The 12,741-nt window shown below is 36.5% G+C and overlaps 1 protein-coding gene across 1 annotated transcript in view; it reads left to right on the plus strand.

Moving 5' to 3' along the window:
- Positions 1-12,158, plus strand: part of rexo1 (REX1, RNA exonuclease 1 homolog) — a 63,374-nt gene extending 51,216 nt beyond the window's left edge. The window contains exons 10-16 of the mRNA XM_055658550.1: positions 1,052-1,165; positions 2,209-2,282; positions 2,644-2,754; positions 3,542-3,657; positions 6,180-6,318; positions 7,275-7,395; positions 8,357-12,158. Of these exons, the coding sequence (XP_055514525.1) occupies positions 1,052-1,165; positions 2,209-2,282; positions 2,644-2,754; positions 3,542-3,657; positions 6,180-6,318; positions 7,275-7,395; positions 8,357-8,445 (764 nt within the window). The 3' untranslated portion in view covers positions 8,446-12,158. The remainder of the gene's footprint in view (positions 1-1,051; positions 1,166-2,208; positions 2,283-2,643; positions 2,755-3,541; positions 3,658-6,179; positions 6,319-7,274; positions 7,396-8,356) is intronic.
- Positions 12,159-12,741: the final 583 nt, after the last annotated feature.

Below are 12,741 nucleotides of genomic sequence, written 5' to 3' on the forward strand. Positions count from 1 at the left end.
AGTCCGATCAAAGATAGTCCTAGGGTCCCTGATGTGATAGATAGTAGTTCAGGACGGCTCTCTGGTTGCGGCAGGAAGGTTCAGTTGCCTGATAACAGCGGGGAAGAAACTGTTCCTGAATGTGGAGGTATGCGCTTTCACACTTTTTACCAATATAATTTAGCCAAAATAGTTTTACCAATGCCCTAATTAAACAAGAATTAAAACTTAGAAATCCAAATGATCCTTTGAGTTTTCACTCATCCCTCTATAACTCGGTGCCAAGAAATTGGTTGATAAATTCTCCAATTCCCTGATTTTTCTAGAATCTACATGATTTTTGTGCCCCCTCCCCCATGCTGCTAATTGTGCACCTCTTTGCATCCTTCTAAACTTTTCAATCTACCTCCTTTGGCCATCTGATTTTCCCATAAAAATATTCCTGGCCCTAATTATTGTCCAAATCCTTTGGAAAATTGAAGGTGTTGGATGATTAAATCTGTTGCCCTACTATTGAATAGCCTTCTGATCTTGCTGTCTGGGCATGGGCATGAAAAACCTTCACTTGAGTGAAGAGCCATGGGAATATATAACCCGTGGAAGCATCTCATTGTGAGCCATCTTCAGGAAAGGAGATAATTTAAACATACTGGCTTGCTACATAATTACAGTAAATTCCCTGGTATTTTTGTATGAGTATTGGGGGGGGCAGGGGGCATGGGGGGGACACGGTGGCACAGAGGTCGAGTTGCAGCTTTACTGCACCAGTGACCCATGTTCGATCCTGACTACGAGTGCTGCCCGTACAGAGTTTGTACGTTCTCCCTGTGATCGCATTGGTTTTCCCCGGATGCTCCGGTTTCCTCCCACACTCCAAAGACGTACAGGTTTCTAGATTAATTTGGTTTTGATAAAAAAATGTAAATTGTTCGCAGTGTGCAGGATAGTGCAGTTGCTGGTCGGCATGGACTCAGTGGGCTGAAAGGCCTGTTTTCACATTGTGGCTACAAACTAAACTACATTTAAAAGTGTAACAATGGTAGATGTTTCAAGTTTGTTTCCTTACATTTAGCTTCCTTAAGGATCTGCTGCCGTTGTGGAGCTGAATATGCTGTTTCTGTTAGTGGGAACTGTATACGGAAAGAAGAATGCAACTACCACTGGGGACGGATGCGTCGTCAAAAAGGTAAGTTAGGGAAATTTTAATTGAGGAAATAAAAACTATACAATAGCAACTATAATTCTTTTCCATATCCCTATAATTCTTGGATACATCGCAGTATATATATATATATATAAATCTTACACGCCACTGTGTTCCCTTAGTTCCTTACATGATTTATGTGCATGTAGATCTTAGTTTTACTCAATCCATCCGCACATCAAACAGGTGGGCACGTCCTGCCTACATATCCCAGCAAGCCATTACATTATGTGAAAATAGACACAAGATGCTGGGGTAACTCATCAGGACAGGCAGCATCTCTCGAAAGAAGCATTGGGTGACGTTTTGGGTCGATTTTATTTGAAATTATCATTATCGGAAAACCTTTGTCAGGTTTCTCCATGAAATGCATTCCATATAAACTGAACAGTAATACTCTGATCCTTTGGTAAATCTGCAAGGAAATAGTTAAAACCATGTTAGAGTTTAACTGTTTATTCGTGTCAGTACTAAATCATCCTAATCTGCATTTCTTGATGGAACATAACAACATCAATATTTTGTGTATTGATTGTCAGCCTGACATTATTTTTAATTAAATAGTCCTAAGATTCCCTTACCTTAAATAATCAACTCTACCACAAAAATAGTCCACGCTACGGGATGTGGAAGGAAACCCACATGATCATGTGCAGAACGTGCAAACTCTGCACAGATCAAGATCAAACCTAGGTCTTTAGGCTATGAAGCAGCAGCTTTACCAACTGTGCCGTCCACTAATTGACTAGTTTTCATTCTTCTACTTCATCCATTTCCCCCTCCAAACTATCCAGGGTCCATAGCTCGCAGAAGGTGCTTGATCTAAGTAACCATCAAACTATCTTTCTCCCCAGTAACAAACTTCCGCAGTCACATTTCTAACCATGACGCAGTATAAAGCATCAACCTCAGTATATTTGTACTTAATGTGCATTCTGATTCTTGGTGCGGAAGTGTAAAGAAATCCTTGATTTTCTATGGTTTTGTTAAAGCCAGACTCTCTTCTAATCTTGTTTATGCTGCAGTACCTGGTGGTTGGGAAACACAATACAACTGCTGTGCAGGAGCAATAGGATCTCCAGGCTGTCAGACAGCGAAGGTAAGCACTTCAGATGATGGATTGTAGTATTACTTTGTCTGTAATGCTTTTTGAGATGTCTTGAGCGAAAGGTTCTGTGTAAATGGGTGACCTATCACATGACAGCAGTAGGGATGCTAGTGCTTGTTCCAATGAGGCAGACTTTGTAAACTTGGTCCATCTTTTAACCTCTGGATTTATTTAGATTGTGACAGTTAACAGTTAAAACTACACAAGAACAATTTACAGAATTAAGATTTCCTGGAAACTAAATTAAACAATAAAAATGTTTAATATTTTAACATTTGATTCTTCTGTATCATGTTTTGTTACAACTATTATGCACACAGCGAGTAATACAGAACATGTTTTCCATTTGCAGCAACATGTTCAGGATGGTCGCAAAGAAAACTTAGCTGGCTTTATGAAGACCTTTGAAAAAGCAATGCCACCAGATGAAAACCCAGGGATCTTTGCTCTAGATTGTGAAATGGTAGAAAATATGGACCTACTACTTTATTAATCGTCATTATATAACCGGGTCAAAAGAAGTATAAATACGTTGCACCAAATTACTAAACTCGTAGATTAACTATATTCATTTCCCACATCGAGGAAAAATTAAAAGTTAACCTAGTGAATTGATGTAATCATGTTAATACGTTAGGTATTCTTGCATGAAAAGTGGAACCAAAGGGTTTAAAGAAATCTATATAAGATATTGATGTGGCTGGGTTTGCTATTCTGCACTTACCATAATGTTAAACAAGCAGTTTCAACAGAGCTTGGCTTATTTGAGAGAATTACATTGAACAAAATAGTATAGACAGGCTATGGAGCACAAATAAGTAGAAGGACTGTTTTATCATCAGTGTATTTGAAATTCAGAATGCAAAAGGCTAGAGGTATACATCAACATTTAGTCCTTTCATTGTCTTGAACCAGTTGTATTAAATAACAATTTGAGTTACTGATAACAATTTAATATTCCAGTGGGTTCATTTTTTAAACTTTATTTTCCGTTGACACGTGGGTTGACTTTCTGCTTAAAAATCACATTTTTAATTTATTTGGTGCAATGCACAAATTTTTGAAGAAATAAAAGCTGATAAATTATAAGAGCCCACATTGAAATCGATCCTGAACAAGTATTGCAGTTTTGTAGGTGTTCAAAATATTATATTTTATAGGATTGTTACATAAATGAGTGCATATGAAGCTTCATGATAATAATAGTTTGTTTTCTTTAATATTTAACAAATTAATTATTTTCTTTCTAGTGCTACACAAAGCAAGGTTTGGAGCTGAGCAGATTGACTGTTGTAAACTCTGACCTAAAGGTGATGTACGATACATTTGTCAAACCGGACAGTAAGGTTGTTGATTATAACACCAGGTATGTTATTGAGTCAACAGTTGAGGCTCTTTGCAACATTTTAGAATTGGCTCAGAATAACAAAAGCTTTCAGTTACCTTTTTAAGACTTCGACTATAGCGGATAAAATTGTGCCAGGAGCTAGTTACAATACTGAAGACTGACCACAGCAGCAGGGTTACTAGTCATTCTGTGGAGCATATTTTATTTTCATGACTATTATCTCTAAACTAAACTATTGGGGCCTCAAAATATTTTACTGAATGACAAGTTTCTTATAAAGTTGATACTTGGATGCTTCCCAGTAGCACCTGGATTCTTTCCGGAATATTTGAAGTTTATATTTAAACCGTTAGGACATTAATGTAAACCCTGTCTTCCCAAATTACACATTTTAATATAAACTTAATGATTTAATTTAATATCTTGCTTTTGAAAATTGGCATTCACTCTGAGATATATCAGTTCTTAAAGTTTACTTTTTGCATGGCTGTAGTTTAATTGTGCTGTCAATACTCCAGTGCCTGATCACAGGTATTGATTGTAGTCACACTGATCAGTCCCATGGACAAAATAATTACACCTTGTACTGTACAAAGATATGTGTTGTTTAGTAGTAAGAAATATAATTCACTAACTCAACAGGCAGACATGGTGTCCAATTCAGAGCTGGTTCAATGTCTTGCTTGATAGTATGACTTCAACATTGTGTGATTTCTTGTAAACTATTTAAAGCAACCTGTTATTGAAAAGCAATTTGGAAGATCTAGTTTAGTTTTGAGAAACAACGTGAAAACAGGCCCTTGCGCCCACAGAGTCCGCGCCGACCAGCAACTTCCGCGCATTAACACTACCCTACCCACACTAGGGGCAATTTTACATTTATACCAAGCCGATTAACCTACATATTTGGAGTGTGGGAGGAAACCAAAGATCTTGGAGAAAACCCATGCAGGTCACGGGGAGAATGTACAAACTCCATACAGACAAGTACCCATAGTCCGGATCAAACCTGGGTCTCTGGTGCTGCCTACCGCTACCCCACCGTGCTGCCCTAAATGTTGAGAATGGGATCAATCCTCTAAATTATGAAATTTAGTTCTATATTTCCACAATACATTAGACATCTCCTGAACGCAATGAATATATTGTTTTGTTATACCTTTCTGAGCATCCTTTGTACTCTACTGGAGTACACCCAAAATCTTACCTGGCGGTTCCCTTCAGGTGCATGCAAAAGTTAGACCTTAAATCACACGTAATTCTTGCGAAAATCTGCTCATCACATTTTCTACATTTTGGAATAAGCAAACCTAAACTGGGGTTAAATGAGCAGAGGTAGTTGGTGCCCAAGAAGAACACTGAATTATTCTTTCAGTATTCTTACTCGGGCACTCAGGAACTGTAAAGGATATTTTTAAGACCTAAATTCAAATTGAAAATTAGGACGACCAAAATTGTCTTTGGTCTCGACCTGTGGCCTATATCCTCCCTGTTCAGTATCAAAGCTGAAACCAAGCTGTTTACAACCTTACCATCACTTTTTGATCATGAGTGCAGCTTCTGGGAAATATTCTGCCCAATTCTCATTCCACTTACTTTCACATCGACAATATTGACTATCATTGCCCTTGACTCAACCTATCTGTTAAATAATCCTTAAACTGTGCTTTTGTCAATTTAGCAATCAACCATATAATGCTCTTCTAGTTTTTTGCCTCCTTTTCCATCATTTCCAAATCATAGCTCATTCAAAGCTCTGCAGTTTCTCTATTCCCTCAGTTTCTGAGCCATTAAAACCTTGATTTAATTGAAAGAATCCTCCTATCAAAACCTGCATTTGCCTCATCTCCATCCATTTACAACACTCTTCAACCCCACAATCCTCTGAAAATCTCTATATTTATGTTCTGGCAGATTGTTTGATGATCAGATGCACACGTTCAAGTCCTAGATACTCTGCTGTTAAATGCATTAGCCGCTTGCCTTCAAAATTTGGTGTCCTTTAAAGCACCTTTAGTTCATCTAGATTATTTAGTTCAATGTCTTGCTTTTGGAAATTGGTGTTCACTCTCCTATATTTCCAATTTGAAAGTTCACTTTCTTGCATGGTTGTAGTTTATTCATTCCGTTGCACTCCAGTGTGGCGTGGCGCAGCAGTAGAGTTGGTACCTCTGAGCGCCAGGGACCTGGGTTCAACCTGATTGTGGGTGCTGTCTGTACTTTCTCCCTGTGACCGTGTGGATTTTCTCCGGGTGTTCTGGTTTCCTCCCACACTCCAAAGATGTACAGGTTTGTAGATTAATTGACTTGGGTAAAAATTATAAAATTGTCCCGAGTATGTTAGTGTACGGGGTGATCGCTGAACGGCGCGGACTTTGGTGGGTAGAAGGGCCTGTTTCCTAGTCGTATCTCTAAAGCCTAGCATGAATAAATTACATCCGTGCAAGAAGTAAACTTTCAGAGTCTTGGTATAGATGGGAACAAAATATCTGTCCATCCAAATGTATAACAAGGGGTCTTAAAATGTTGTGTTCATATAGATTTTCTGGTGTAACAGAGGAGGATATGGCAAGCACAACAATCACAATCCGTGATGTACAGGCAGTATTACTGAATATGTTCAGTGCTGCCACCATATTAATGGGGCACAGCTTGGAAAGTGATTTATTTGCACTAAAGGTATGTTCTTTTAGATAAAACTTAATTTGTACATTGGTCCCTTCAAGCAAACGATGCAGTACCTAACAAAAAAAAACTTATTGTAAAGTTTCTGCAGCAAGATGATTATTGTATCGGAATTATTATTTAGAAAAGTATAATATGGGAAGCTTCACGGTGCAGACCTGAATGTGTTACACCATGTAGACTTCAGTTTTAATGTTAATCTTAATTTGATGATTCTCAATAAGAAAACCTATTTAAAAGTCCTTGTTAATTACATGAAGCATTATTATCCAATGTCCCATTATAGATTATGATAAGCTACTTAATTGAAATATGTAAATGTAACAAGCTTCTATTCAAGTAATACAAAAGTGCAGAAGAGAATTGAGAATTTATCATAGTTGGAATGTATTAAGTTTTATGCTGATAAAAATGAAGTCTAATGATGGGCAATCGAGCAGATACTGACATAACTATTGTGATTCAGCTGATGGACTGATTCCATTGTTCTCCCTTGAAACTCTAAAAAAAAAATACAAACACACACACGCTAGGTTCTAGATTTTAGGTTTTTGCTCTCGCGTTTCTGAACTCTTACTTTATTAATGGCTTTAATTATTTAGTTGTAACACGTTCAATTCTGGAGTTCGCCTCTTAAACTTCTATCACTCTCTCTTGCATCTTGAAAAAAACAAATTAAAACCTGGAAACATTTTTGGTTACATGCCTTAATATTTCCTTCCTTGATTTTAAATTGTATTTGTTAACCACCCAGAAACATTCTGGGGTGATCATTTTATATTAAAGTTGCTATATAAATTTAAGTTTTGTTAATGTGACTGTATATTCAACTATATTTTGGCTGGAAAGATTAAAATGGAGTTCAATTCACATGGATTCCACTGAATTAATAGATGGAGAATGGATGTGGTATAATAATGAGTCAATACGTTGTCTTTCTTTCCCTTCAGCTTATGCATAGCACAGTGATTGACACGGCGATTGTGTTTCCACATCGATTGGGATTGCCATATAAAAGAGCACTGAGAAATTTGATGGCAGACTACCTCAAACGCATTATCCAGGATAACGGTAAGTGGTCAAAGCCAAACAAACATTTTTATCATCTATGAACGTAGGCAGTGTCAGAACTCGGATTGGAAGCTCTAGTTATATGAAAATAATGTTATATATTTACGCATGTTTATTTCCGGCTTTGAAATTGTTGCCATGAACCTACAGCACTGGATATGCCAGTGATATCCCATTATCCTTCAGGATACTAAGCTGTAGATGACCGTAGATGGGAAATGTGTGTAGTTGAACGAAAAACAAAAATCATTTCTGCAGCTCCTAAAAGCTTGGATGCAATCCATTAATTAATTTGATTTTAAAGAGCTGGTCTATCATTGAGTTATTTGCTGGAATATCGAGGCTGCAATCCTTCTATGGAAAGAACCAAGTTATTAAGCCAAAACTCAGAAGCTTTTGAAAATTCCTTTGTACTGGATAGGTATTATTCATAATTTATTATTCAGAAATTTATGGGAATCTTTAATTATTGAATAATGTTACTATGAATAGGGCAATGCAAAACCTTGAACCACAATTGCAACTCTCTTTACTGGTTAGTGCAAGAAATAGATCGGCTCAAATAATATTTCTTGAATGATAGATGGGCATTATTGGAAATCAGTTAAGTTGCAACTATAAAATAAGAACAGAAAATGTTGGGAACATTCAACAGGTCAGGTCATATCTGGGCAGAGGAACAGAGTTAACGTTTCAGGTAGTAGACACTTCACCAGAACATTCTTTATCTTGGATCTGAAATGTGAATTCTGTTCCTATTCCCACAGATGCAACCTAACCTGCTGAGCATTTCCAGCCATTTTTGTGTTTATTATAGCAGATTAACATTCCCTTGAGAAATAACACAGTTGTTATAAAACCTAACTGGGCACAGCGCTTTCATTGTTGGTTTCATCAAATTTGCACAACTGTAAAAGTGAATTTCTTCAATAATTCTTTTTTTCTAATTTTCATTACCTAGTTGAAGGACATGATTCCAGTGAAGATGCCAGTGCCTGTATGGAACTAATGATCTGGAGATTAAAAGAAGATGCAAAACTGAGAAGATGACATCTCCTGTGTCCCTTCTTTTGTCATGCACCTAGAGGACTGGAATTGTCAACAAGATTCACAGTGGATTTGACAAGATAGGGATGTTATGATTCGTAGGATATTTGCAAAACTAAAGGCAAAGATCGGCTGTTTTTTTAGAGAAAGAAACAGATTGATTCAAAATTGCCTTTTTTGTTTACAGTATTTATTTGTTTTTGTACATGTGGCAATCTTTTCGGAAAAATTGCTCCGTGTCCATTGTAAATGTCCAAATACTGCAATTTGACTTGGTAGCATTATGGCATTTCTTTAAAATGGCATTCCAAGAAATGCAGTCATTCTTGCTGCAACTATTGTGTAAGGATAAGTGTAACTCAAATGTGCAAAACCAGTGGCTTTTTAAAACTCTGATTTAAGAAAGAAAAATGGATATGCTTTCTCCTCCCTTTTCTGTTTCCGTTCATCAGTTTTGTGGTTTCCAATGCTGAAAAATAAATTAAAGGTATGATTATTTTGTATGTAGTGCCTGCTCATAACTTTACCTATTTGCTGTACATGCCTTTTCAAAAATGTACTTGTAAGAAAGGCATGGTACGTTATCTTCCAAGTCTAGTGTTGCATTATACTTCTGAAGTAGCAATCTATTGGATTGTTCTTGAGATGTCATGTCCTCATTTTCCCATTATCCACCAAGAAATAGAATACGTTATCCTATCGTTTTGGTTAAGCATTATTTCACCGCTCTTACGCCCTTTTAATTGGCCATGAGGGTCCATTTTTAGAAATTTATAGACCAAGCAAGGCACACTGTCTCCCTTTTGCACTGGTTAACCTTTTATTACTGCCCAATTTCATACTAATATTTAAATAATATTGACTGATATTCTGACTTTGTTACGATATTGATCTTTTGTCTGTATTTTCTTTTTGTACTGTACTTTATTTTTTATCATTTGCCAACTGTTGCAATAGAAGTGGAAACGCTGGGAGCATATTTAGTGAACGCATTCTTAAAAATGTGCTGCATTGCTTTGTCCCACGCACCTTTGAAATGCACCCCACTCCCATGCCAGTGCATTTTAAAAAGGTTAAATTAAATATAGGTGTTTATACTGAAAATATTTGGCTGTTTTTTTTTATAGCTAAAATTTGTACATCAATGGAATGTCCTTCTAAAAAAAATACTGCTTTTATTTGCAGAATATTTGATTGGATTTGCTTCAGAAAACTCTTAGGATGGCACTAAGACACTTGCTATAATGAAAATCCAAACAGCTGTAGTTGCACTTACAAATAGTGTCTTGTGCAGTGCATATCCTGATTGTTGCGATTTATATCTTTTGTTTTTCCAGTTAATTGTGTAAATATCTCTGTATATTGTTTACACCTATACTTTAATATTGAAGATTGAAAGTAGGTGACAACAGTTTGAAAGTATCACTGGATACTTTCAAGATTGTTCTTGTAACTGCTAACATTGTTGATTTTATGCAAGGGAGTCTTTTTCCTTCTAAAGACCATTTATAGTAATTATGGATCTGCACGTCAAGATATGAAGACAATCATGATGTTCCAGATAGCTTGTGCCATATGGCATAAAGGGCTGGTGTTGCTAATGGAATGTAAAACAAGGAAAATTCATGAGTTAATATTACTGTGGGCTACTTGAAAGTTCAGTTGATTAGAACATAGAACAGTAGAGCACAAGAACAGGCTTTCTGTCTACAATGTCTGTGCCGAACCTAAAGATAAACTAATCTCCTCTGCCTGCACGTGATCCATATCCCTCCATTCCCTGCATGTCCATGTGCCTATTTAAAAGCCTCAAATGCCACGATCACATCTGCCTCCACTTCCATCCCTGGTAGTGTGTTCCAGCCTCTCACCACCCTCAGTGTAAAAACAGAACTTGTCCTGCACATCTCCTTTAAACTTTGCTCCTCTCACTTTAAAGTTGTCCTCTAGCCTTTGTGCAATTAATAATCAGTGTAGGATAGAACCATACTGGAAATGTTTTGTGATTAGTTCGAGGTCAAATTGATGAACAGCAGTGATTGAAAATATGAATACTGCAGCTAAAAAAATCAGCTAATTTTTACTGCCCATTCAAAAGCAGTCTATGTAAAGGGGAAATGGTGAAAATCAATGTGAGGTATGGGAGAGCTGTCAGCATATTACGATGCAAAAATAAGCTGGAGATTTCAGTTCAGAAAATGTAACCAAAAGCTAGCAAATATACTGTCCAAGTTATTCGGTGTTTGGAATGAGCTGCTTATAAATATTTTATCAATCTTAAATAGTAAGGAGAAAGATTTGTACTGAATATGTCGGTGAGAAAAAAAACCCTATTATTTTCATGGAGCTCCTTCATGGCTTGGAGAAAAGTGCCATTTTCTGTGGTCCAAAACCATACAGGAATTTCTGTTTCCTGACCTCAGCAATAGTTGAGACACCATAAATGGCCACTGCCTTTTCCTTAACCCTGCATGCTCTATCTGTCTTTGAATGGTCAGTCTGCACTAGCTCTACTGCTAAGGGCATGTTTGTAGTAATGGCATAATTTGGCTTCTACTCGGGGAATCTGGAATTCACTCCAGAAGGAGTTGAGAAAGGAACCAAGGGGAGACTGTTCATATTTAATTCATTTGACTTTATTGAATGCAGTTTCATTATCTGAGCTTTATCTCTTGTTTCAAAAAGGTAACAGAGGGGATACTGATAGAATAACAAATTCAGTTTTTAATTACCTTTTCAGCCCTATCATAGCAATAATTGTCCATCTTTTTTCTACCAAACCCCCCAGGTTTTAATATAGTGAGACAGTGATTACTGTAGAAGACTAAGCCATATTCAGGGCACCCGACTCTGAATCTCTTTCTCCAATACTCGCTGTTTTAGCAAACCACCTTTCTTGATCTTGGACTACTAAGATCACCTCATGATGGCAGAACAGTTCGAGCAAGGACAAAACAAACACTGATCTGCTGAATTGCTCCCCTTGCTTGCTGTTGAATAGCAAAGGAGGGAGGGTAGTGTTCGGGCAATCCTACTTTCCTCTGATTTTGGTTCAAAATCTTTGATTACTGGTAAGTCAAAATGAAGAAATAAGCACATTTAGAAAGCAGTGTTGTAATTATTACCAAAATTAGTATGTTTGGAAGAGGAGAGATTATTTGTCAAGATTGTCAAGTTTCTTTTTCTTATGGTCTAATAGCAATAGCAGATTAACAGGTTTTATTTAAAATGTACAAACAAATTTGCAAACATGACCTTTTGAGTATTTTAAAAAAATCCAAATCACCACTTAATATCTTAATCTATTTAATGTGCTGTGTATTATTTGTTTATACCTTAATAGATGTAAAGTGCTATAGTTCTTCCTCAGAATAACTCAGTGAATGTTGTGCATTGTTCTGTGAACCAGAACAATGTAGAACCTTTAATGTTCCTTAAGAATGAAAAATAGTAAATTTTGTAAAGCAAAAGTATTAAAAATATGTTCAGTTCCTCAATTTTTGTGGCTATTCTCTGAACAGAAAATAACTGCTAATAATTTGAAAATATTGATCAATTTAAGTATAATACTTATCCAATCGTGTACATTGGGTAAAAAAATAACCTTCTGTAGTGTATAAAATTACTAAGAACTGTGCGAACACAGAACATATACCGTAGTAATTCACGTTCCTTGTTTTGCAATAAACTTTTTTGTTAAAAAAGTGAAAAATAAATTTGTGCAATTGCTTATATTTTAATGCTTAAGCTAATACAATACCAGTGAGAATAAATGTTTCAAAAGCGTGATGCATCGCAACTGTTTTCACATGGGTAGTTTTTACGAGAGAGTTTATATCTCATTACTTTTCTCCATTTATCGTGGAGTAGTTGTGATCAAATATTTAACCAGATTTCTTTTGTGAGGAGTTGAGCTAACAGCAGCCAGCTTCCAGTCCAACACTTGCAGCTTGTCACAGCCACAACAAAAATTAAATCAGTGGATAAATCCAGTCTAGAAATCTTCAAGAGAATGCAAGGCAGCAAAACAGCTCTTGTTTGTGATAAACAGGAGCTGTAAGATCCATTTGAGAAACAGGTATTGGGGGCTATATGTACAAAGTGCATTAGCTGGCAGTGGTCATTTATTCTAGTTACTCCAGCACTTTGTGTATTTTATAAACCAGCATCTGCAGTTCCTTGTTTCTACATTTTGATGGTCATTTATTCATTGTTTTAGTCATAGAATGATTAATTGAGCTTGTGGGAGAAAAGCATTTTAGGTCTTCGATGTTGAAATGGATTGCAAACCTTAACTGA

Source organism: Leucoraja erinacea, chromosome 29 (assembly GCF_028641065.1).
Source record: "Leucoraja erinacea ecotype New England chromosome 29, Leri_hhj_1, whole genome shotgun sequence".
Taxonomy (NCBI): domain Eukaryota; kingdom Metazoa; phylum Chordata; class Chondrichthyes; order Rajiformes; family Rajidae; genus Leucoraja; species Leucoraja erinaceus.